The sequence below is a fragment of the Populus nigra genome, chromosome 3 (genome assembly GCF_951802175.1).
Source record: "Populus nigra chromosome 3, ddPopNigr1.1, whole genome shotgun sequence".
NCBI classification, from domain to species: Eukaryota; Viridiplantae; Streptophyta; class Magnoliopsida; order Malpighiales; family Salicaceae; genus Populus; species Populus nigra.
In genome coordinates this window covers 24262876-24289687 of record NC_084854.1, presented here as the reverse complement: position 1 = coordinate 24289687, position 26812 = coordinate 24262876, and the positions used below count along the sequence as shown (strand labels likewise).

The 26812-nt window shown below is 31.6% G+C and overlaps 2 protein-coding genes across 3 annotated transcripts; one reads left to right on the top strand and one right to left on the bottom strand.

The window, feature by feature from the left end:
- The first annotated feature begins 15904 nt into the window (after positions 1 to 15904).
- On the top strand, positions 15905 to 18099 carry LOC133687873 (two-component response regulator ARR8-like). Its single transcript, XM_062107210.1, has 5 exons — positions 15905 to 16538; positions 16678 to 16787; positions 16928 to 17005; positions 17436 to 17506; positions 17635 to 18099. Exons 1-5 carry the CDS (start codon positions 16430 to 16432, stop codon positions 17942 to 17944), a joined length of 678 nt encoding a protein of 225 aa, XP_061963194.1. The 5' UTR covers positions 15905 to 16429; the 3' UTR covers positions 17945 to 18099.
- A 1208-nt stretch (positions 18100 to 19307) lies between these two features.
- LOC133688217 (uncharacterized) lies at positions 19308 to 25716 on the bottom strand. 2 transcript variants are annotated; one of them, XM_062107632.1, is made up of 8 exons: positions 25606 to 25716; positions 24343 to 24518; positions 22733 to 22838; positions 21921 to 22103; positions 20569 to 21057; positions 20191 to 20274; positions 20024 to 20094; positions 19308 to 19645 (listed from the first exon to the last, which is right to left on the bottom strand). In XM_062107632.1, the coding sequence occupies exons 2-7, from the start codon at positions 24388 to 24390 to the stop codon at positions 20066 to 20068; spliced, it is 939 nt and encodes a 312-aa protein (XP_061963616.1). In that variant the 5' UTR covers positions 24391 to 24518; positions 25606 to 25716; the 3' UTR covers positions 19308 to 19645; positions 20024 to 20065. The 2 variants fall into 2 exon arrangements, with proteins under 2 accessions (XP_061963616.1, XP_061963615.1); XM_062107631.1 differs by having other exon boundaries at positions 20024 to 20104; positions 25606 to 25715.
- Positions 25717 to 26812: the final 1096 nt, after the last annotated feature.

Here is a 26812-nt window from a genome sequence, read left to right as displayed (position 1 = left end):
TCGTTAAATCACTTGAGTTTGATCAAATCAAATCCTACTTGGTTTTTTTGAGACTTAGCTCGAGCCAAGTCCTAGATTATTTGAGCCTTGGATCGACCTGTTAGACTGGATCTAGTTTAATAACACTACTAGAATAGAAAACAAGAAGAAAAACAAGGTTAAAACAAATATTTTTCACAAAATATATATGTAGAAATTCAAAATAAAAAATAATTATATAATTTTTTAATTTGATATATATATTCAAGTCAAGTCAAAGTAGAGTTTATATAGCTAAACAATAAGAGATATAAGAAAATAAAAGAAATAAAATATTTGACCATCTTCTTCTTTGATTTAGATGATAAAAATAATTTATTGATTGTCTTTATTTATTTAATTTCTTTATCTTATCTATTAGAAAAAATATTCATGTTGATTATTTTTTTTAATATATGTGTATATACTGGCCGTTTTGTTTCCACAAATTTGCTCATTTTTTTTTAAATTATTTTCTTGTACAGGACATGAAAGACTTTAGAGAAGAAAACATGACCCACAATACCTGGCAAGAATCACGATCCTTGAAAGCTCCCAATTTATAAAAAAAAAGGATCTTTTGTTTTGGAATGGCAAAGCCTTTCTTGGAATGCGAGATTGGGACCATTCACCTTTACAAACAGTTAACAGCTACGATTTCTATAAATCTCAGAGATGATTGCCGCTTGACTTGTGTTCAGTGGGCTGAGCATCTCCATTGCCTCATCTAATTTATTTTTATTATTTTTTGAATTTTATTTTCTATATAATATATTAAAATGATTCAAATACATAAAAAAATAATAAAATATTATTCTGACAGTTAAGATACTACTATATCCCTGCAAAGATAAAAACATAGGTTCGATCCTTAAAAAACACACTTATTAGGAGAGGCAGACACGGACCTCGAATGAGATTGGTTTCACCTTTTAAAGGATTTTAAAGGAGATAAAAAATAATTAATTAAAAAAATTATTTTTTAAAAAGCATCGTGTAAACAACGAGCTCTTCACCGGGGTTGCTTTTAATCCCACCATTATCGAATAACCATTCTCCCTTTTGTTTTAGTTTGATACTTTTGTCCTTTTTTTTTTATAATGTCAATTCCCAAATAATATTATATTGATTATATTTGTAGTAATTTACTATCTACCTTTTATTTATTTATTTATTTATTTTGAGCTCCCATCAACCAATTAAATTCTCATCCCATATTTCTATTCCAACATTTAATTGATTCCCCCCTCGGATATGGAAATCCAGGACTGGAGAATTGAAGGCATAACACATGATGCTCGAGCTAAAAAGATATCAAATAATAATTAACTATTTAATACATCTAAAACATTTTAAAAAAATATTATGGTGATTCACTATTCATAAATAAGTACTTTAACTTCTTCCTTTTTCTAATTAGACCCTTTCATAACCTAATTTTATGAAATTAGCTTCTTTTCTCTCAATTTAATCCTTCAACTATTTTTCCACAATTATTTGGGTTGTTTTTTGACTGATCAAGTTGACTGAATTGATCACGTCGAGGAAACTCTCATGTAAATTAAATTTAAACCCAAGCCAGACAAGAAGTTGGGTCAAGAGTTTTTTTCTTCCAATTTCATTGTTATTTTTTTAAAAAAAAAATTCACCCTAAAAAATTTATTACCGGTTAATCAAGTTATCTTTGGACCGGTCAATTCGACAGGGTTATATTAAAGTAACTTCCACACGGTTTAATTTTAAACATGAGCAAGGTAAGAAGTTGGACCAAGATGTTTTTTTTATATCAATTTCATTTTCTATTTTTCTCAATTTTATCGTTGGAATTTTTTTAAACGGTTTGGTGGGTTGCCTCTGGATGAACCAAGTAGTTGGAGTCATATTAAGGTCACTCCCAAACGATTTAATTTAAACCTAGAACAGATAAGAATTTAAATAGAAAGATTTCAAGGTTAATCTGTTTGGTCGATTTTAATAACAATATCAAATAATTCTCTATTACCTAGATATTTTTTTTCATCCAACAACATATCATGGGCTATAAACTAGTTAATTACTAAACATTGTGCACATGTGCATTGCTCACCTTTTCACATTTTGCTATGAACTTGCTATTCAAAATTTTTGTTTTTTATTTATTTTTGTCCTCAAATTTTTATTTTATACTATTGCATTTTTTCAAGCACAATTAAAAAACAAATTGAATCAAATTTATTAATGATAAAATTGAAATACAAAAAATTAAAGTGGAAAAAAACACCACAAATGAGCGATGCTGTCAAAGTTATCACAAAAAAATTACTTTAGTCCTCAAACTTTACAAATTATACTTGTTCGGTCCCTAAATAGTTTTTCAATTCAATTTTGGTATAAAATCTATTTTTTTTTTAGTTTCTAATTTGAGAAAGGAGAGAGAAAAGATGTTAAATTTCAATAATAGAGAAAAAAATCAAGATTAATACCGATTTCGACCACCAAAATGGTCAATTTTAGTGTTAAAATGTTCCATTTGGTAAGGAAGTTTAACTTAGGTGTTTTTTCACCTTTAAATTTCTTTAAAAACAAGATTTAAGCTTGAGAAAAGTTTATGTTTCAGTTAATTTTGAGTTTTTGTATTTATTTTTAGTTTTCAAGGTTATTTATGGGCTTTTTTCATAGCATTTAGCCTCTTTTTTTTAGATATTTTGGGTCAAAATTTAGTTGAAAAATAGATTTTTAGATTTAAAAAAACATATGTCTTGTTTTTGCATCCACCATGGTGACTAGAATCTTAGGAATAGAAGGCAACGCGTTACTTGTGATTGTTTTTGACAAAATATTAGGGAGTCGTTGGCCCCAATTGAACTTTTTAAAAAAATTAGGCCCTTGTAATTGTTTTTTACCCTCGCACGAGCCCTTTTAAATGGCGTATGTTCTTTTTTTTGTTAATTTTATATTTTTTAAAAAAATCATGATTTTTTAATGTGTTTTTTTAAATAATATTTTTAATTTATATTTAGATTAATGCGATTTCTCTTTGATTTTTTATTTTTTTGTATTTAGAATATTTAAAAAAGTGGTTATTTTTTAAATTATTTTTGCATGTATTTAACTTTTGAAAATATTATTCTAATTCATCTATAATTTTTCTTATGTTTTATATAATTAAACTTTATTTTTAAAAATAAAAAATATTTATTTTTAGATAATATTTCTATAAATACAACCTTACGAGATATTTTTTTCCTTCGATTTTATTCAATCAATTTTATTTGTGTATCTATTTCTATTATTATTTGATTAAATAAAAAATAATTTCAATAAACAGAGTGATTGAACACAATGCGTGAATGAACCGTGTTGCGAGATTATATATCTTGATTTACATCTGCCTCTTGATTTTTCTAGAAGTGTATTTAGTTATCGTTAATGATTTTTTTTTAATTTATTGGCATAAATGATTTTTAATTTATTTAATTAGATTTGTATACTAACTTCATGATTTACATTTAATATTATTTATATAAAAAAAACATATTGCAAATTCCTCCATGTTTAATTTTTTATTGAAAAAAAAATCCAGCTCACCATGGTTAATATCTAATAAAACAAAAGATCCACCACCATATCTACTCATGTGCTAAAAAAATCCAATAAATTATATTTTATCATTTCATTGAAGGTTGACCTACCCATGATTTGTATGGGGCCCAGGCGATAATGATTTCCAATTACTATTTTGTTTGGTTAGGAATTTTATTCATATTTGGCATGATCAATTGGCTCATCTAAACAAGCCAGAGAGGTTTTGAACTACCTTGTAAGTTGTAATCTTTCATATGGATCATGCTAGCTATATGGTTGTTTAAGAAATTAATTTCCATGCACCATCTCTCAGTCAATCGGCCTAATCCAACCTTATTTGTCTAGTAGCTTTTTTAATTAGAAAAAGTAATTCCTAATTATTAACTATGATTCTCGAGGTCCAAATCCAGCGGCTCTTACAATGGTTTAGGGTTTTGCTTGCAAAACAATTGTGGTATTTTATATTTCTTCATCAAATTTTCCAGCCTCGGCAGATGGGATTTAGCTTTAAATGAAACTTATTTTATTTCAAGCTTGTGTGCCCATGATTTGGCTATGATCGATCGATACACACCTAAGACCTAATCTTGCATGTGTTTATTATAAGTCTTTAACTAATCTCTTATCTAATTGTGTATATTCTCCCAAGAGATCTGAAAAAGTACAACTATATCTTATAAATAACTCTAATTAATAGCCTTCCTGCAGGAGGGTTCATTGAATCAATCACTTAATTGGTTGCAACTGCTCATTGAACATCATTAGGTATAACCCCCTTCTCTTCATTTTAATTAATCCCCCCTCTCCTCTTTGTTAATTTCTATCATGGTTTCATGTGATTTTTGAAAAACAATTTCCCAAATCTTGTCGGGTAATTAGGACAAATTAATATAGAGACATATATGAGGATGCTTTTTTTTTTTTTGTCTTGTATGTATTGGTCCGAAGAAAAAAAAGGAGGGTTTTATTTTTACTATTGTATTATCTAGCTACCTTGTCTTTGTTTGATGATTAAGGAAAAAGAAAGAGTGAAATTCTCATAGAAGGATGATTTTTCTAGTTGAAAGGGCACGTCTTAGGAGTATATATGTCATCACTCAAATGATGCATCACTGTGAGCAAAATTAGGTCCACCATGTCTAGTCACATGTTAAGAATTTTTAGCATGTCAACATTATCATTTCGTTGACACCGACTTTACAATATTCTCGTTATATAAGTCAAATAATAAAAATAAGTTGGTTAGTTTATAAATCACCTAGCTAATGTTTTTTTGAGTTGGATGAACCACGTAATCTTGATATGAATAGTATATGATATGTTTTTCATTCCACTAAAAACACGAGCATAGTCTCAATGTATAAAAATTAATCTAAAAATATTACAATTTAATAACATATCTGATCAGAATAGTTTTTTCACGGACCGTTTTTGTTTATAAGCATGTTAGTAATATATGTATTGGCGGATTGTGAGTGTAAAAACCAATAAAATTTTCATCAATAAAACTATTAAATCTGGTAGTGGTAGACATGTGATAGCTACCATTTTTATTAAATTCGGTTCGGTAGGTGAATTCGATAATTTGTCAATCTAAGACATAATTAGAGTCGAGTTTTGAAATAAATTAGATGAGAGTTGATTCAATCGACCTAACAAGTCAACTTATGACTCAATCAAAATTTTTTCACTTCTAAAAAAATTCAAAAAACTTTATTTTATTTTTTTTGTTAAAAAAAATATTATTTTAGAATGATCCAGATCAATATATCCATAATGTGACTTGAATCTCCAACCAATTTGGGATTAATGATGCTACCCTGTCATATCCCAAGATTAAATAGGTTAGTAGTTATTTAAAAAGAAAAACTAAAAAGACGAATTTTGGGATTTAGTAGATTTACCATATCATCACTACCCCATATATGCATGCACTATGCAACAAATAAAAAAAATTGTAAAACTAACACTGAAATTTAATTAATTACCTTGCGACTCAACAAAAAGATTTTGTTTTTTTGATAATGCAATGTTTTATTGGTACATGATTAAAAAACCATGGAAGCCATATCTTACCGTAATTTTTTCATCATCCATATCTTACCATATTAATAATGATTATAATAGATCATGATTTTATTTTCTTGATAGAGTGATTATAATATATGATGATGAGTGTCCACTTATATGCCAATATAACGTGGTACCCAAAATCAACTTTTAAATCTACCTTCTTTTTTCAGATTCGAGAGAAATGGAGGAGGAGAGGGGACCATGTATGTGTGTGTGTGTGTGTGTGTGTGTGTGTGGGGAGAAGCAAAAAGGCCCAAAGCAAAGGGCAAGAAGAGAGGGACCATGCATATATTTGGCACCCAAAAACCCTAATTTCTAACCCAGGAGATTTCTCTATCTGCCAAAGCATAGATCGATCTCTCTCTATATATATGTGTGTGTAAGTGTGTCAACAAGCCATGTGATGACGGAGATGCCTCCCTCCACTCTTATAGTCTTAATAATTTCTACAAGATGATTTACATTTCATTATTACAAACCCTCCAATATGTACGTTTTCAAGTGTTTCTTTTCTTGATTTTGTACAGTATATATTGCTCTCTCGGCAATGTGGCCACGCCAAAAATCCCTCGAGGTTTTAAATGGTAAACAATTCACAGGTGAAAAGTTGTAAGAATGACACAGATAGTGTAATCTACACATATAACACGGTTCTAATGGAAGGATTAGCAAATTAATTTACTTGTTAATCTGTTTATCATGGGGCTAGGGTTGAATGATCGGTAATCTTGAACTAATCTCTATATGTTGATGGAATGAGGAAATCAGTCTTTCTGAATTATTTAATGGAGCCTAGCTACACCATGGAACCTCTTAAAATTAGCATAACTGTGTTTGATTGAGCTGATTTTAATAATGTTGTGGTTTTTATATATATATTATCGGATTAGTTAGCAGTTTTTTTGGTGCAATCAATTAGAGCAAAAAATCTAAAATTGATTTGCTCAAAGCCTCCAGCCAGCGATGCTTTTTACTGTTATTAATTCTAATGGACTGAATATTACTGCACAACCAAACAGATGCTTAATATATTGGCGTGAATGTTTTTGCATTATAACCTGTTTACTTGTTTTTTTAAATGTTTTTTAAATCATTTTTCACTTTAAAAACATTAAATTAATATTTTCTTAGATATTTTTAAATAGTTTTAATATGATGTTATTAAAAATTATACAGCACAATAAGTACTAAACACAAAAAAAGCAAATTAGAAGGTTGTTGAATGTTCTTTCTTGCCCTAACGGTTATTATCGCACAACCAAATACAAGCTTAACATATTGTACTGTGAATCTTTTTGTGTTACAACCTGCTTTTAAAAATATTTTTTCCTTAAAAAACATCAAATTTAATGTTTTTTTATATATTTTTAGATAATTTTGATATAATAATATTAAAAATAAAATAATTTTTAAAAAATAATATACACCACACTATCAAATACAAACAAAATAAATTAGACCGTTGTTGAATGTTCTTTCTTACCCTAACGGTTAGGATCATATATACAAAGAAAGAGTAATTTTTTTTATTTTTAATGACATAGAACAATTAATATAAATTGTGGTTTTTGTAAATATGTATATATATAATAATAATAACTCCAATTTTTTTCATCAAAATAAAAATCTGGGTCTCAAACCCTCAATGCTCAAAGACTATTTAAACAAATTATAGTTCAAAGTGTCCACTCAAACTCATTAATTTCAAGAACTCAATTCACTAACAGTTAACTCTATATATAAAAAGAAAAAACAGAGAGAGAGAGAGAGACAAGATCCCGATACTGAAATATTTGGTCGATGGAAATGCCAAATCCAAATGTCACTGAAACAAAGGTAGGGCCAAAGTGACCATGAAATATGATGGGTGAACGTGTGGGGTTGGTTCTTAGGCAGACAAGCTCAGCTACAATCATCCTGTTACAATGTGGATGCCCCTGTCTAGAATGGTGCAATTTTTATGGCCTCGATGTGATTGTGTCTGTGTGTGTGTGTGTGCACCCATTCCATTTTAACTTTGTAAGTATCAAAGGGATGATCTTTGCCACTTCAATGGTGGCATGCTAGAGCACAGCAATTGCTGGGAGGGGTTTGGTTTGGTAACTTTTTGGTTGATGTAATTCGTTTATATCTTGTTATATTTTTACCTTCTGTATAAATGATCTTGATATTTTATAAATTTGATTATTTTTTGTTTTTAATAGCCTCAAATTGCTACTCTTTATATATATATATATATATTTTTTTTTTTTGGTAAAGCCCTTCGACTTTAGTAAATTCTCAAGAATAATTTTATATTATTTTTTGATGCACAATTTTTTTGAATGAAAATCATTTAAATTTGAAATTTACACATGTTTACTTATTAAATTTATACAGATCCATATTATTTTATGTTTAATTAATTTATATCAACTAGAATGAGGATGGTAAAATTAAAACTTGTGACCGTTTGATTAATAAAATTTTGATATTGTATTATATAATCATTTCAATCTTAAATCTTGGATTATTAAATAATGTTTTAATATTAGTTTTATATTATTATATATCTAACAAAAAAAACATCTTTCTAAAATTTTAAAGTGGGACACTTGTTAAATAGTTGGTAGATCTTTCTAAACAGAGTTATGTAAGTGGTGGCTAAATCACCTAGAAGTTAGAAATTATTTGAAACAAATCTATATTTATCACTAGCAATGCATGCCTTATATACTTCTACCCCATTACTTTCCAGAAAGGAAAGGTGAAAAACGAAAAATAGCGTGGGGGCACTGTATTCTTCTTATTGATCAATATAAACAGTAAAATCATTGCTGAAACGATTGGATAAAAGAACCATCTTAACCCAATAGCTTAAACTATTAGTTGAGGTTCAGGATATGATTTATATTATTCTCTAACACACCCCCTCAAGTGAAAGCTCTTTGGGCTTGAAACTTGCATGGAGCCATATTACCTTGTGCTTAATTTTTATCAAATAAATGGAGATGGTGAAATTCGAACTCGTGACCATTTGGTCATTAAGGCTCTGATACCATGTCAAAGAACCATCTCAACCCAATAACTTAAGCTGTTAGTTAAGGTCTCAGGATATGATTTATATTATTCTCTAACATTTTTCTTATTGATCAATATAAACAGTAAAATCATTGCTGAAACGTTTGGGTAAGTACAAGGCTTTTAACTGTTGTTGTGTTTTTTTACTGTAGTTTAAAAGTTACGAGTTATAACTTCAAAAGTTAATTGTAAAATCATAGAAAGAGTTACGATATTAACTTTTAATTATTATCGAACACTTTAAAATTCTAATTTTGAATGAAAAGCCATAAAAAAACCCGGTAATTCCCAAATCGGCACCAAGTTTAGGCAGCCAAACACTGCAGAAGACTTCATAGTTTTCTTTCAGCAACTACCGATCGGTGAGTGGTGAAAATCTGCAGGCTGAGATATTAGTAAATATTTATTGTGTATTTTTTAAACTAAAAGTAATAGATTTGTAGGCTCCTTATCAGCTGCTCCTAGCAGAAAAAAATAAAAAATAAACAAGACTCAATTTAAAAATTTAAATTGTTAGGTGAGATTTCATGATAAAATTTATATTATTTTTTATTGCATTTTCTCAAGTAAAAGTTTTTTAAACTTAAAACTTGTATAGATCCACTTTACCTGTGCTTAATTTTTATCAAATAAATTAAAATAATAAGATTTGAATTCATTACTGATTAGTCATTAAAACTCTGATACCATGTCAAATAATCATTTTAACCTACAAATTTAAATTTTTAAATAAAAATTTAAGATATAATTTATATTATTTTATAGTATTACTTTCAAAAGGTGAAGTATTAAGTAATGTTTTACTAAACACTTATCAAGGTAAGAACAAGGTTTTGAATTCAAATAAAAAAGACTGATCTATTCGAAAAAAAAGAGATCTTGATACTATAGGGATTGATGGAGCTAAGTAGAAGAGATCGTGTCATATGTAATGTCTGGCAACTGCTTACGTGGCTCCACTAGACAAGCTCTTGTAATCTTGCAGGATCGGATTGTGTGTGACAGGTTGTACAGTGAATTAAAGTGTGTCGGGGAATCTTTCTCTTTTTTTTCGATAATGTGAGTACGTGGCTAGCCATGTAGTGATGCCCTTCCAGCAAGGGAATTTTCTTCATATTTTATTCTTTTATGGCAAATAATCAATCGACTTAAAATTAAATTTTCTAAAGGATTGGGGTTTTCCCACTGTATATTTCCTAGGGTGTAGGGTAGATTTGAAAAGTAAAATAAAATAATAAATAAATAAGATAAATTTTTGACTTTAATATTTTTCTATTTTTAGCTATTGGTCAAGGGTTGAATTTGCTCATAATAATTCATGTTGATGTCTTCTTCGCATGTGTTGGAGATCATTTCTGAGAAAAATCCTTGGAATTAAGATCATTAGTAGATTTTTTTTCTTTCTAGATCATCACTCAATGCGGAGTCGTTTTTCAGTACTCGGATTTTTTAATGAATTTTCCAGTCTTTCTTCATCGTGCATGTTTAATTAGTGTTTTAAGATTAAAAAAATAAATAGAAAAAAAATAGAAACATGCTTGGTTAAAAAATTAAAAATATAAAATAAATTCATCTAAAAATCTCTTATATCCAAACCATTCTCATCTTTCCACTGTCAAATCAGTAACCTGCAGACAATATCGTAGAATCAAAAAATGAAACCATTTTACATGAATCTTTTAATTTTCTTGGATAATTTTCCTGCTGCCTTCAAGACAAGATCCAAACGATCCCAAAAGAACAACACCCACTCTCAAGAATTGAATTCAATCAGTGAGATATTTATAAGCTCCATTGGTGATCATCACTACAATGGGAATGAGTTATTGCATGTAAAATGCAGGCAGGATTTCAATGTAATGTAAACTATCATTAATCGAGTCAAGATCAACGGATATAATATTGAGTTATATATTACATGGCCATGCATGTCTGGACTTTTTGCAAGATTTCTTCCTTCGAGCGAGTAACTGTAATAACTAGAAAAGTTTGCTTTCGGTGAGAAATCAAAGCCATGCTCAATCGTTCACATGCATGGATGTAGAATGTTAATTTCCTCCATTAATATCTGTAGAAAGGACCTCATAGATACATACCAACGCAATACATGCGTCATATACAGGTTATGGTGAGCATTTGCCCAAAATTTAATCGAGATAATACGTTGTTAAGCATCACCCAAGATTTATTTGGGTATTCTTTTTATACATGAAAAAAAATATATAACCTAGAACTGATCTTATTAAATTCGGCTAGACATGTCAACCCAATCTCTAGTAGAGGCCAAGTTTTAAGTTAGACTGAGTGAAAGTTAACTTGATGTGATCCGATCAACTCGGCAGATTAACCCACAACTTAATCTTGATTTGATTTTTTTAAAAAAAATAATATCATTTTAACTTCAAAAAAATCTTGAAATACAATAGTTTTAAATTGAATTGGATTAATCCACCCAATTTATATCCTGACCGAGCTTGGTAACTTTGTCTGGAATAATAAAACAAAGAGTCAAATTGAATACTTTTTAAGCATTATTATAAAATCCAAACCGGCCTAATGAGTCAACTCATAGCATAGACCGGTCTGGGTTTCATATAAAATAGAGGAAGAAATTGACTTGAATAACTTGTAAAAAATCTGAGTTAACCTGCGACTCGGGTTAACCTATTGAGACCTGGTCGAACTCAACCAAAAAAATCATTGTCATTTTTGTTTGTATTTCTTTTAAACGATATCATTTTTATTATTTTAATAAGAAATTGAGGCTGTATTTGTTTCCCGGAAACTGGTTTCCAGGAAATTATTTACCAAACTTTCCTGTATTTGTTTGTCATTAGAAAAGTTGGTCAACGAAAAACACTTTCCAGTCAAAGAAAAATTTAGCTTTATTTCCAGGAAAGTGTTTTCCTTTTATTTTGAGAGGAAAACACTTTCTAGAAGTTGTGAAAAATTTAGAAATGTCATATTATTTGCTGATTATATCAAATTTGGTCATCAAACTTTTGATTGTTATATATATTTTGTTTTGATTTTTTTTTCAATTTCATCTCTTAGAATTTAAGTTTTATATTAATTTTGGTCTTTATTTTTATAATTGTTATTTGCTTTTCCCTTATCCTTTTTTAATTGAAATTTTTTATCTATCAAATTTGATCCTTATTCTTTTGATTGTTACTTATTTTATTTGAAATAATTTATGAAATGTTAATTATTATTATTTTAATTTCTTCATCTTTCAATTTTTTTATTTTTTAGATTTGATCTCTATTATTTTGATTATTATTTATTTTATTTGAGATAATTTATTAAATTATATTTTTTTTCAATTTCATTCTCATTCAACTTTTTAATTTGTAAGATTTGTTCCACATTATTTTAATAAACTTGAAAGAAATAAAATATTAATAAGTTATTTTCCAGCTCATTTTCCATGACATAATCAAACACTGGAAAGTGTTTCACAACTTATTTTTCATTACACTACCAAATATCGGAAAATAATTCATTTTTTCGGAATTTATTTTTCAAAAAAAACTATTTTCCAGCAAAAAAAAAAAAAAAAAACAAGAAAAATAATTTTCATGAAACGTGACTCAGGATTTACACTAATTTGATCCTAGTTTAATAACTGGGTATTTGAGTTGAATTCAACTGAAGCAGCACCTCGTAATTGTAAAGCTTCTAGTTGGAGAATAGTGTACATTCATGTGTGCAAGTTCTCACGCGTATTTATCCATGTATTTTCTCGAGTGACTTCCGGGTGCAGATTTCTCCGATATAGATAAAACACTATGTGACAATTTAAAATTCAAAAGCAGGTGCATGATTCTTGATTCACTTGGCAAGATCATGAGAACGGAAACATGGCCTTTTCAAAAGGCAGGGGAGAAAAATCATAGCAGCTGCAGTGATCAAGAAAGCTAACGCGGATTATCAAAATGATGACCCCTTTTCGGCATCATTTACAGGATTAAACTTGCAATCAGAGGGAGCGAGAGAGAGAGAGAAGGGCAGGGAATTTGAAGATTTTTCCAAGCTACATTGGCCCACTAGAAACTCTCCCTCTCTTTCCCTCTAGTTAATCACTTCACTAATTGCAAGTCTCTTGGTTAATGGGTCTAGACTTTATTTACTAATAGCAGTGGAAATTCAAGAGCATGGTAGACAAAAGATCGAGGGTCTCATCACAGAGATATGATATTTGACGTAGAATTTGTTGACCTGCTTCTGATAACAATCTTGAAGAAATTTGATGGCTTTCTAGAAAGTGAGAAAGGCATCAATCAGCTTCGACGTGTCTTTCGTTCAACAAGCAAATCTTGAATGTTGCGAGAAAAATCCCTCTGAGATCTAGAAAAAATCTACTACAATTCAAACTTCCGAAATTTCAAGGAAAAATAGTCATCAGTTTCCATGTGAGTATCCGTGTTTTATTTATCGTACGAAAAGTTATTTATTATTGTGATACAGCATGTATATTTTTTAAAATATATATTAAAATATCTTTTATATAATCTTTTTATGTTTATGTTGGTATATTAAAATTATTAAAAAATATTAATTAATATATTTTTTTAAATAAATACACTTTTAAAATATACCAAACACACGGTTAGAAACCCGCTCCCACTCAGTTTTGAGGGCCAGCTTGTAGTCTACTGGTAAAGCTACATGCTCTTGTTTTTCCTTGCGTCAGCAATTCGGGTCCCTCTATTTTCATAAAAGTTTTAATGTGGGTCCTCATCAATTAATTTTCCTAATACAGTCCTTCTACTTATCATTCGTTGCTTAAATAAGCTCTTCTGTTTAAATTCATTCGCTAGTTCCTGAGTTGTTATGGCAAATGAGACCCACTGTTCACCTTGTTTTAATGCTTAAATTCTCGATCTACACTACAATTTAATTATAAAATCGTGATAAAGTCTCGTTAATTGATCATGGGTTGAAGTGTGGAAATGCAATTCACAAGAAACTTAATCCTAGATTAAAAGAAAAAAAGTAAGATTTGCACGAAAATAATTTATTTAGGCAATGTGAGATAAGTAGGAGGACCACATTAAAGAAAAACTATGAAAGTAGGGATTTGTTTGATATTATTAACCCGCTTCAATTAACATAAAAATCTCAAATCAATAATCCAACTGTTAAGGGATGTCACAAATAATAATAATAATTAATGAATCCAGATAAAATGAATTAAGAAACATTCCAAAATGAACTAAAAAACTTCCCTTGAAATAGGACAAACACGAATATCTTTATGGATTTAGGCTTGGTTTCCCAAGCTCAAAGTAAATCATGGGGCTAAAATGAATGGTTTCGGGCATAGTAAACCCAAACCTAACACTTAAGGGGCTTGAGCTCGGGCAAGAAACTCGAGCCTATGTAGAGTGCAAGCCCAACGTGGATGTGACATGCCCACTACCCTTAGTGGTGGGCGTGCACCCCAGCACCCCGTGAACTCAAGTTTCCACACTCGAGTCAAACGTGCTTAGATCTAGGTAGATCATTTAAACTCATTTTCATCTCTAATGGCCTCAAGCCCAACACTCACCAGATATTTTTTTGGGACCCAATACGAATCCCTCAATATTTTATATTAATACAATACGTATTATTTTAAGTAGAATATAATTTAACATATCACAAAGGTAAAATTACACTCCATCCTCTCTTTTCTATATAAAAAATAAGATTCGTGAGTTATAAATACAACATGAATCATTCAGGTTAAAAGTTCACAACCAGAATATCTCTCTTTATAATATTATTGTATTTTATCTATAAAAAAAATACTTATTCAAGCATTGAAAAGTTTTTACCTCCACCAAAGAAAATGTTTTGCAAGCACTAGCTACAAATTAAGCACCAAGTATAAGCTATCAACTACTTTGACTACGAATAATGAACGAGGTTGTTAAGACAAAATAATTACTTGATTATCTAACATGAGAATCATATTCCTAGATTAATTGGATTTTTTTTACATTATTCATAATAATTATAATAATAATAACAACAATAACAAGATGAAAATCTGACTACCCTCCTTGCCCTACTTCTTCTCCATTATAATATCGTTAAGTTTCAATGTGATAAACACTTAAATTCAAGTAATAATAATAAAAAAAAAATCCAAAAATACACTAGTTGTTAAAACCAGAAAAAAAGTGGATAATCCAGGGACCTGTTACTTTACTAGGCATCCCAAAGGGTTACCAGTCCTTCTCCAAGCTTAAAAAAAAAAAAAAAAGATTGACAGGAATCCTGTGATAAATTTTACCAATACCAATTTATATGGTGCCTCGATCCCCATGTGCTGCGACAACGTTTTCTCCAAAATACAGCCCCTTGTTTTCCTTCGAGGGACCCCGACTCGCCTTACCTTATTGAAACACAACGCCAACGAAACTGTTTAAATATTTTAGTAAGGTGACCGGTCTGAATTTTAAAAATATATATTTTTAATTGAATAGGTATATATATACTTTTCATTTTATATACCAGAACATTAAGATTATAAAAAAATATTTTAAATAGCATTCAATTAATATTTTTTCAAACAAAAAACAACTTGAAAAACAGATTAAACCAGAATCCATTTAGCAGCGCGGCAACTTTCACTTTTGGATAGTTTTGAAATGTATATTTGTATTGAAAAAATATTAAATTAATTTTTTTTAATGAGTTGATATTAAAAATAAAAATATTATTTTGATATATTTTTAAATTAAAAAATACCCTGCTCAAGATATCAAAATCACATTAAATATTTAATTTTCATGTGCCAAGAAGACCGATGAATTGCCAGCTCTGCACCTCCAAAGCGTGGTTAGATGCATGAACGAATTGAACTGAACATGAATGCATGAAGGTGAAGTAAGGATGGATATAAAGAAATGAATAGTCAGTGAGGTTTTATGATTATCTTATGAGCTTGTTAGTGCGTGCGTGTGTGTGTGTGTGTGTGTGGGCGGGCATGGGAAGCAAATCTTAAAAGGGAATCAAGGCAGAAAAATGGCCTCTCTTCGCCCTCCCCACCTGCTCAAGATATGGCAAGAGCCACATGATTTCACATTAGGAGAAAAAGGCAACTATGCTTACATCACCTGTATCTCTGGGGAGGATTTTGATGGGTCCCACTTCCACCCCTTGAGGGGTTTTTTTTTTCTTTTTTTTTTCAATCCAAAACTTCCCTGCCATTCTCCCCATTTTCTCTCTTCCCCCCTCTTTATTTATTTGTGTAGTCCTGCTCCTCCTCCTCCCATTCTCCCATGTTCTACGCGCTGGTTGGTTCCATATGTAATTTGAACCGACCTCCCCATCTTCCCATCTCCTTCAACATTTCCCATAAAGATTTTATTTGTTTATTTTATTCTTTTATTTTTATTTTCTATTGGGTCGTTGTGCATTTCTTTAATGCATTGCTTACCCTGTAATTCAATTCTAAAATCTACTTGGAAATTTTGCAAGATTTGAAAAGAAATCTGGTCGGATCTTGCTTTGTGGGGTGTGTGGATTTTGTTGGGAAGGTATCGTTTCATTACTACAAAATAGGCCTCTCCCCTCCCCTCTTATTTCTTATTCCATTATAGAAACAACACCGCAAAAACCAACCCACCACAACAGAAACAAAAACAAAGCAAAAACCAAAAATTCTCTTCTATATTTTTTCTCTACTGTGGTGATAATATTGGATCTGGAATTTGATGCAATGGCAATAACGGGAGATTCACACTCACAGTTTCATGTTTTAGCTGTTGACGACAGCATGATAGATAGAAAGCTGATTGAGAGGCTCCTCAAGACATCATCATATCAAGGTACTAAATTTACTTTCTTGGTTAAAAAAGGAATGATTTTTATGACACGGGTTGTAACTGTTTTTTTTTTAATGTTTTGTAAGGTTTCTATTTTTTTTCCCGGGTTCTGATTGTTATGCTCTCCGTTATGTCATGGCAGTTACTGCAGTTGATTCTGGTAGTAAAGCTTTAAAATTTCTGGGATTACATGAAGAAGATGACCAGAGCAACCCAGATACAGTACCTTCTGTTTCTCCTAACGATCATCGGGTAAAATTTCTTTCTTTCTCTCTTTCTTCTCCGTGTTTTCCTGTTTTTCCTTTCTCAATGCCAGAGATTCCTCTCCTTGATAATTTTCCATCTTCTCTAGGTTTCTGATTTTTTTTCTCTGTTTTTTTGTGCTTTTGCAGGAAGTGGAAGTGAATCTTATCATTACAGATTACTGTATGCCCGGCATGACAGGCTATGATTTGCTCAAGAAAGTAAAGGTAAGCTTTTTGGATCTCTATTCTCTTGTCTTCATTTTGAGTAATCATATATTCCCTCTTCTTTTTCTCAATCTTCTCTCATTTCTATTTCTAGCAAAATGGGTACCTTGAAAATTCTTTCCCAGCCTGAAAACTTTCAGTTTCCAAAATGATGGGCGTTAGTTTAGTTGTTGTCAACATGTGCCCTATTATTGCCCACTTGCTTGAGAATCTCAAAGAAAATCTTATTGGAACACTTTGCCACCTATTTTGTATCTAAACAAATCTAGCTCAAGATATTCAGAGATTCTCTTTGTTTCTTATGGGGTACCTTCTTCTGTCATGCCACCCATCGAAGACTTTTAATGCACATTTATTTTATTTTCCAAGAAAACAAATAGTAGTTAAAGAGATTTATGGATTTTTTTTTCTTTTTCTTCTGATCTTGCAGGAATCGTCATCTCTCAGGGACATACCTGTGGTCATCATGTCATCTGAAAATGTCCCTTCAAGGATCACCAGGTGAAGAGATATAATCAAAGCTAGAATTGGGTTCTTCCTTCTTTCCTTTTTGTGGAAAAAATTTGAGGAATATACCATTTGATTTTTTGATGTCATGGAACTGAATATTGCGTATAATTTCATTACAGATGTTTAGAGGAAGGAGCAGAGGAATTTTTCTTGAAGCCAGTACGACTAGCTGATTTGAATAGGCTTAAACCTCACATGATGAAAACCAAAATTAAGAACGAAAAACAAGAAGATCAAGAAAAGCTTGAAAAATCAGAAATTCAGTCAGAACAGCAGCAACAGCCACCGCCACAGCCACAGCCACAGCCACAGCCACAGCCATCACCACTACTACAACAACCCAACAATAACAAAAGGAAAGCTATGGAAGAAGGGCTTTCACCAGATAGAACTAGACCTAGATACAATGGCATTACTACCATGGTCTGATAAATCATGGGGAGATTTTTCGCACAATGTAATTCAGATAATCTCCCCCCCCCCCCCCCATCTAGATATTAATGCTGGTTATTACAGGCTCAATAGAAGTGTAGAATAGAGTTGCTTCATGTATACAGTTTTCACATGAAAATATTTCCTTCCAATTTTGTTTTTGCCAATTAAACTACAAGAAAATGAAACTTAAAAGGAGTTTTGGGGTTGATCCAAGGAATATTATAAAATGTTAACGCCTGTAACTGCAAGTCTGTAATAGTTTAATCCCAACTCCTGGTAATAAGATAAGATTGAAAACGTTTACACAGTCTAAAATATATCAAAAAGAAGAAAGATTATGCAGTTCAAAAAGTGAAATCTTTCTGCTTTGCTGTTGAATCAAGCATTTGCATGGACGATGTTGTTAGGAATGGTTACTGGTTAGACTGTTTCTCTATGAATGAAAGGGCGTGGTCATTGTTTTTGTTGGCATGGTCTATGAACTGTCTTCTTCTTTCATCAATGCATTTACATGTGACTTGACTCTGAGTTTCATGGTGGAACTGATGGCAGATTAGGCCCATATTGGTTGCTGAAACATGTGGCTTCCCTTTCTCTCTGTCTGTTTCAATTTCTATCTTACCAAACTGATACGTTAAACACATTTATCATTTCATTGTCCCAAATCCCATGTTTTCAGACTTTGTTCCCATTCAAATTTCATTAGAAGCTAGAGCTCACCCTCTCAGATACCATGTTACATTCAAATACATTACAAAAGGATGTTTGATGTAATTGGAGAAGAGGGTTTCCGGTATCATTTTCAGGTTCCTTAACTAGGTTTATGATTTTCCAAGTTCATCTCCCTTGAACAGATTCACATTTCTCTATTTCATTCCTTCCACGAATCTATCAAATACTAAAATATCCAATCAGCTTTACTGGGTAGATATCATGCAGGTAAGGGAGTAATCTGTGCGGTTGCAACTTCAGCCTTAGGAACCTACTGTTACTCTTGACACAACTTGCATTACTTGATGGATAACAAATCTATTAGAGTAACTTAATCCTTGTAGTTTAGCAAAAATAATTAATTTACTAATAATAATTATATTAAAAACTATATATTTGATCCCTACATTTTTAAATTCATTGTTATCTCAATCTTTTGTCCATTTCGTAAATAAAAAAAGAAAATTCTGAAGAAAAAATGTATTATTTTTATGAAAAAACACATTAAAATATGCTTGATCAACACCAGTCAGAAAATTAATTATTTCTTATATTACAAGAATCAATTATTTTGTTTCGGTACAAAAATAAATAAATTCTGATGTCAAGCCACAGAGAGAAGAATTATATCAAATTCAGAATCTAATTAAAAAAATGAAAACACAATTTTATTTAATGCAAAAGACCAATCAACAAGAGCAACCACACCAGAGCGCAAATAAATGCTTCTGCAAACACCTAGATATAGTATAAATTATCACCATGAATTCCCATGGTGCTTGAAAAGGTAATCTGTTGCATTCTTCTGAACTTTTTTTTCACCCTAAAGAATCCTAATGTCAAGAGTAATAACTACATACTACAGTCAGCGAAATCTTACACACGCCGATCAATCCCCTGCTGGTCTACTTCTGAAGCTTCTCCCATGCTAAATTGCTATTTACAAACCTGTTCTATGGATGAGTTGGACCTGCAATAACAAAACTGAAAAAGGGAAAAAAATGAAAAAACAAAGTAAATGCTATAACAAATTCAACAGGGAAGGCAAAGATGCGACTCTATGCATGATTCCATGTTTGTGGTAAAAAGCCAGTATGAATTCCTTTTTCTTTCAGAAAATTATAAAAACTAAAGTTAGAAGCAAACACAGATCAATCCAAACATTTATGACATGAAGACAGAACCATTTCTAGCAGTCTTAGGTATATAGAGACGGCGTGGAGACAGAACTTAACTCTGATGCAGCAAAGATGTATCACAGTATACTTAGCTGATTGGTAAATGGTACACATAACTATCCAGTAAACAATAGCAGCACAAGCAACTCAACAAATTAAAAAAAAATTAGCACAAAGAACTCACCACGGAAATTCTATGGTTATTCACTTCCAAAATCATCATAACTCATGCCTTCTGATATAGTGTCCAGCCTTCTGTTGTCTCCTGCAGAATCATGGCACCAAATTAGTTTCCTCCTTTCTGATGTACCAAATATTACAAAGCCTTAAAATAAAATAAAATAAAATAACCTGGTTGTTCTCTTTCTTGAGAATCTGGGAAGTTATCATTGTCTGCTGCTAGATAGGGTGATCTTGGGTAGTTCTCCAATATTTCTGAAAACAGAAAATGTAAACGTAAAATTTGTAAATTGTCTACTAAATGTTCCATTACATGCACATAGGACCAAAATTAAGAAATGACTCCACCAACTTACTTAATCACACAAACTGAGTACTCACCTAAACAGATTATAATTGAGTCCACTGAAAAGCATGTTGCCTAACTTTTCAGTTGACCAACAAACAGATAAAATAGCAATCTTGTGCAAAAGAAGTGTGCTAGAGAGGAAGTCAGGGGCTGGTAAATAAAGAGATGGAGAGAAGAGGGCGGGATGGTGGGAGACAAACCTGAACTCTGAGTAAAATCAGCTGTCAGATCTGAAAGACTGAAATTTCGAGGAATCTGACTCAAAAATCCAAATGAAGAGGTGTCTGCATCCAGAATAGACTCATTCAAGGCTTGTGAACTGGACTCTACACTACTGAATGATGCAACAGATGCATCCGCAATCGATTGGCGTGCTTCTAGGACATTTCCATCAGCACCAAACATGTAGGGAGAAGTACCCGAATAACCAGCTTCTGATTTGATCATTCCCCCATTCATTCCTTGCAGCAGACCTATGTTTGAGCTCTGCATTGAAAGCATGTTTGGTGGTGCATCAATTCTTCTGGAACGGGCAGCTATTTCAACAGCAGCATGCATGCTTGAGTGCAATGATGATCCACCATTAGTGTATGCATTAGTCAAACTGGAGCCAATGGGGTGATGCATGCTCTCTGGCTTCAAGGCTGGTCCTGTATGATCTGGACCATAGCATGCAGTATTCTGGTGCACTGTCAAAGTAACCAAAATCAGTTGCCAAAAAAGTACGAATCATATGAAGCATAAAAGGGTTTGGAGAAAGCATGCTCTACCAAGAAACTACAGAAAAGACTCAACCAAATTATCCTTGTAAATGCACAATGGTATCATTTTGATCGGGACATTCAGATAACATACATTCAGCAATCAATTAGTCACATGTTAAAAAACCACCTACACAAGCAAACTTAAAGCAAATATCCAAAAATGACTTCCAAAAAGTTCAAATTCAAATCCAAAAAAGAGAAGGAAATTGTGCTATTATCACGTTATATTAAGCAAACCTTTATAAAATAGTGGATTCCGCAAATACTGATTGATTGAGAGTTTTCTGAAGTCTATTTTTAAGGCAAAAATCAAGGAAATCACCTTAAGATCTTTCCACTACAATAAAAATCCAATTCCTCCAACTCTTCCCACAAGTGGACTCCCATGTTCTACAAAATCATTTAAACGAGGGGGAAATAGCCAGTATCAAGTCTGATAATGAGAGTTAATTTGCTGCCTGCCAGTTATTACTATACTGTATTCACTATTACTCGGGAAACTTTGAAATATGCATCACGAACTTGGTATTAGGTGTGGATTTAATACAAAACCCCACAGAGGCCCACCGTTTCTCCTTTCCTTTAATCTCTCACTTATAGAACCTTGCTTTCTTTCCAACCAAACAGTCTATTTGGAAGATATATAATGATTGTGAAATCAAATCACAACAATTAGGAAGCGCAACAGCAAAGCTGATTTCCAATTATGTGGAAAGTTATATATTGTAATTTTCTAGATATGCCAATAAGAACAGTAAAAATGTTCATGGGAAGAAAAGCAGTATTACTTGATGGGATATGAGATCCATTAGAAGTAGGCATTGAAACAACTCCAGTTGAATTCAGGTCACGCATCAAGTGTGCCTGCTGCACAAGCAGCTTGTTGAATTCCTCTATTTGTTGCTTTACCTTCAACCTCAGATAATAAGCCCTGAAGAATTCCCGATTCTCTTCTTCAAGCTTTTGCCAAACTGGAAAACAAATTTACAAGTTGTGAATAAAATAAGATCACCGAACTTGAAGTTGTTCCTATGATACAAAATATTGGTTTTAGAAGAATGTGACAATGGACAAAAGGGGAAAAGAAAAGGAATCAGATTTGATGGGCCTCTGCAAGTTTAATTTTTGAGGAAAGAACAGATTTGACCACCTATTTACAATGAAAGCTGGAGTTAGCTCTAGGAATTTTTATTTAACACCAATAATTCCTATATCTAATAACTTTCTGTGAGTATTCATATCTGGACAGAGAGACTAATCTTGAGAAAAGCAAAGAAGAATCTTGTGGTTTGACTATTTTCCATTTCAGTGATTGTTTCACCTTTTTTTATTCCCATCATTTGTGTTTTTTTGCTCCATTAGCATTGTACTACATACTGTTTTATCAAATAATTACACAAAAAACAAATCATTTAGGGACACTAAAAAAGGTTGGGAAAACTCAGCCAAAACATCCAAACACTCCTTTAATCAGCACTCTCAACGGATCAGGGAAACAATTAGCAACCCTCAAAGGTGCCACCATAGGAAAATAGCATGAGTAGAATCTAATCATCAAGCATTCTGCAACACGTAAAAAAGGAGTTACAGTATTAATTACCAAGTTCAGTGAAACCAGGCTCAATCTTTGCTTGAGCTAACAATGTTTCAACAACTTCATTCTGGTTCATGTACAGTTGAAGACACCGCTCAATGAGATTTTGCACCTGGAAACAAACATCAATAAGCCAAAGGAGAATTATGAAGATAGCATGGTTATGTCACAGTTTTAAAGATTATTTAATAATCCCTCAATTCCAAGAAAAGAGAATTTTGATGCAGAAACCCATTTTTTCAAGGAAAAAGGTACAGGTGAGAAACAACCTCTAATTAGCACCTCTTCATAAAGGTATTTTATTGGACACACTGGATTGTGCATAGCAGATATCCAAACTATCTTATCCTCAGTTATTTAAGCTATCTTTTGCTGGAGAAAATAATGTTAAATGGCTAACATTGACAAAGTGCTGATGAGTTGCCAACACACACACACACACACACAAAACAAAGCTATCAGCCAAGTATTTAGACTAATCTTTTTGTCAATAAATTGTTTTCCTTATACATTCTTTGTGGTGGATCAGTATCCAAAAGACAGTAAATCACATGTGGTTCGAACCGACAATATCAAACAGGCAATTGCAGACAGGGAATTTCCATGACATAAAAAGGAGAAATTCTATCTCTTTTTTTTTCCCACTTGACTCGCATATGCAGGAAAACAATATTTAATGGAACCTAGGGAAAAACAAGAGCAATATGTTCATCTTTGATTCACACTCTCCTCCAGATACTATGATCCAATCAGTATTCAAAACACCAGATTTGTACAAGAAATTTTTAAAAATTATTACAAATCTTTTTCCTCGACAACAGCATTTGACATGGAAAAATGGAAGGTTTTCAACCAATAATTATTGTCCATTAGTTTTATAAAATCTTTTAACACAAATTTGAGGATATTAGGAGCTTATGTATAACATGAATGGCTAGAATTGTGTTAAGAAAAGGCCAATGGACCTGTGATGCTTTGAACTCCCAAGGATCTATAGACAAGATTTATTCCCAATGGGTATCATTAGTTGTGACCTTTGCATGGAGAGACAATGTAAATATTGTATGTTATTTGACAGACGACTCCACTAACTTAAGAACCTGAGATGTAAGCTCATATGTGGGTGATTATCAACTGCTACTACTTCAAAATTTACACTTTATGATTTTTTTTTAATTATTTAAGGACCTAGATTTCCTAATTAAAACTCCAACTATCCATTTCAGAAATTATCAGGGCAAGGCCTGGCCTGAGGAAAAAATCAAAACACGCTGTTGGGTTATACATAAGAAACTGCTCTCTAGCAATGAAGAAATGTAATCAGTTCAAGAATTTCTGCATCTATCTCCTCCAAAGTCAGCTAGATCAATTCCAACAGAGGAGCAACTAAAGAAAACATTATGGAATTACAGCTGTTATACAAGATGCTCGAGGAAGCCAAAGGTCAAAACTAATTCAGGACACAGTTTTTTGTCAAAAAAAATCAGCATTTTCAACTAAATAATCCCCATTGGCTGCTTACCTTATACAGAATAATTCTACTGCTAACATTAGAATAACAAGATTGAACACGACGAAAGTTCATCTACTCTAAAATTCAAAGATCAACAGCTTACCACTTGTATGTCTTTTGGCGAGACCCTTCTCACCGGTCCACTTGACATCTCTTGATATTTGAAATGAAAAAGAAAACGAGAAGAATAACTTTCTATGTCACAATATCCTCCAACAGTTTATTTTATTTCACAGGCTAATGCCTTGAGAATTGAGATTTGATGAGAAAGGGTCTAACCTGAAACAAGCATACACAAGAATCAATATCCACGAATTAGTCCTCGAATGTTATCAGATGTAAACAAAAAACCAAAGATAATTTCCATCAAAATCAGCTATGTCAATGATGCCAAAAACAAATTGATTAACCATGTCATAGAGCATCAGAGGGTAGCACTCAAGCAAAGAATCAGGTAGCGGGAATTAGAATAAATGCCGGAACTAAGGAAATTCCACAACAGTTTCACCCAAAAGCAAAAGGAAAAAGGTGTTAGTGCGTGCGCAAAAAACTGTCCCTTACAGAGAATTAAGTTGGACTCGAAAAATCAATAACAATCAAAACCAGCAAATAAACCTCAGAAAAATCAAACGACAGATTCCAGAATTAACAGTGAAGAAACAGTTCACGATTAAGATTTGAATTCCACTGAATCCAGCCATAATTCTCCTTACTAACATAGATTAATGCTTGATTACCTAAATCCCCGATTACAACACAACCAAAAAAAGGTCTTTAATCCTTATTTCACCGAAGTTCATGCCTTTTCAAGCTTAACAACACAAATTAAAACTCAATTTGCCCTCTTATCTCTCAATTTTGAAACTTTCACTAACATTGGAAAAACAGTTCATACAAATGATTTGTATTCCAATTCATACAGCCCTGATTCTCCTTAATAACGCAGATTAATACTTAAACCTCCCAGGTCTCTAATTACCAAAAAAAAAAAACTAATAAAACACCATTCCCGCTCAATTTTCTCAGAAACCTTACACTATCCCTCTCTTTATGTCTCAATTTTCTCAGAAACCAAACACTATCCCTCTCTTATCACCCAATTTTCTCAGAGACCAAACACACCCTGTCATAATTCAACAAAACCACAAGAAAAGTACAATTGATCACCATAATTCATTAAAATAACCAAAACCCTAGAATCTCAACGACAAAAACAATATCGGATCAGACAAAAAAAAAAACACTTGCACACACATTAATTTCGACAAAAAAAACTAAATTCAGAATAAAAAATTAAAATTTAATTAATAAACTACAAAATAATAAAAATAATTGGAAAATAGTTAGACAAAATACAACGTTTTACCTTGAAAAATAAAACTTGTTAGAGAGAGAAGAAGAGAGAGGGAGAGGGAGTTTTCTCTTTGTTTTTGATCCGGAACAGGAATATTATTTTATTTTTATTTTTATGGGTGTGATCTGTGAAGAAGCATGGAATCATGCCGCGTGGATTTTGTGGAGATGTGGGGACCACAGAAGAGATCAGGTGGTGGTGATTGACTGGGACTTTCTAGTTTTGTTCGTGTACTCGTTGCTCAGATGTCGGTCAACGTTTTTGGATTCTTTCTTTCATTTTTCTTTTCTTTTTTTCGGACGTGAATTTAATTTTTGAAGGGAAAATAATAAGCAAGAATTTGTAGTTATGAGTTGCCTATAAAAAAAAATCTTTGGATATGATCCCTTTGGTCTTAAAGAGCTTGTTTTAATTTTTTTTTGTTAAAAAAATTTAATATTAAAAATAATTTCCATATTCAATAATTTTACTTGAAAGAATATTTAAAAAAAACACTTTCTTTATTTAAGAAGAAAATATGAGATAAAAATTATAGAGGATGCAATATTCAATATGAATTTTAATGAAGGAAACAAGGTGATAAAGTAATTTATTGTTTTTAAATTTATGGGATTTTATTTATTTTTTAAATGATGAAAATTGTGCCTGGTTTTATAAAAGCTGGAGTTGATTGTGTACAGGAAAAGGAGTAAATAATTAAGATTTTAGGTGGACAAGACCATCCGTAATTCCGTATGAAGTATTGTACTTTCTAAGTTGACCCGTCGGAGTTTCCAGGCCTGTGACCTGGGAAGAAGATGACAGTGATTGATGGCTCACCCTGATTGAAAATAGCTCAGCTAATGTCTAAATAGATTAAAAAAAACCCTAAATTTACTTTTTTTATACTATTATTTTGGGTTTGAGTTTAATATTTATATATATATAAAAGAAAAAATGGATAATGCTACTTGCCTCGTCCTTTGTTTCTTAGCAAAACACTAAGCATCTTGTAGTTTTGATTTGTTTATGATTGTTATCGGGATGTGCAGTGTGTTTTTAAAAATATTTTTTTATTTTGATATTAGTATATTAAAATTATTTAAAAAGCATTGTTTAATATTTTTCTAAAATAAAAAATCAGAAACTACGTACCGCAGACACCCACTCAGCTAATTGCATATGCCATTTATAGAAATGGACAGAAGAATTTACACGAAAGCAGCTGCTCCGCTCACTT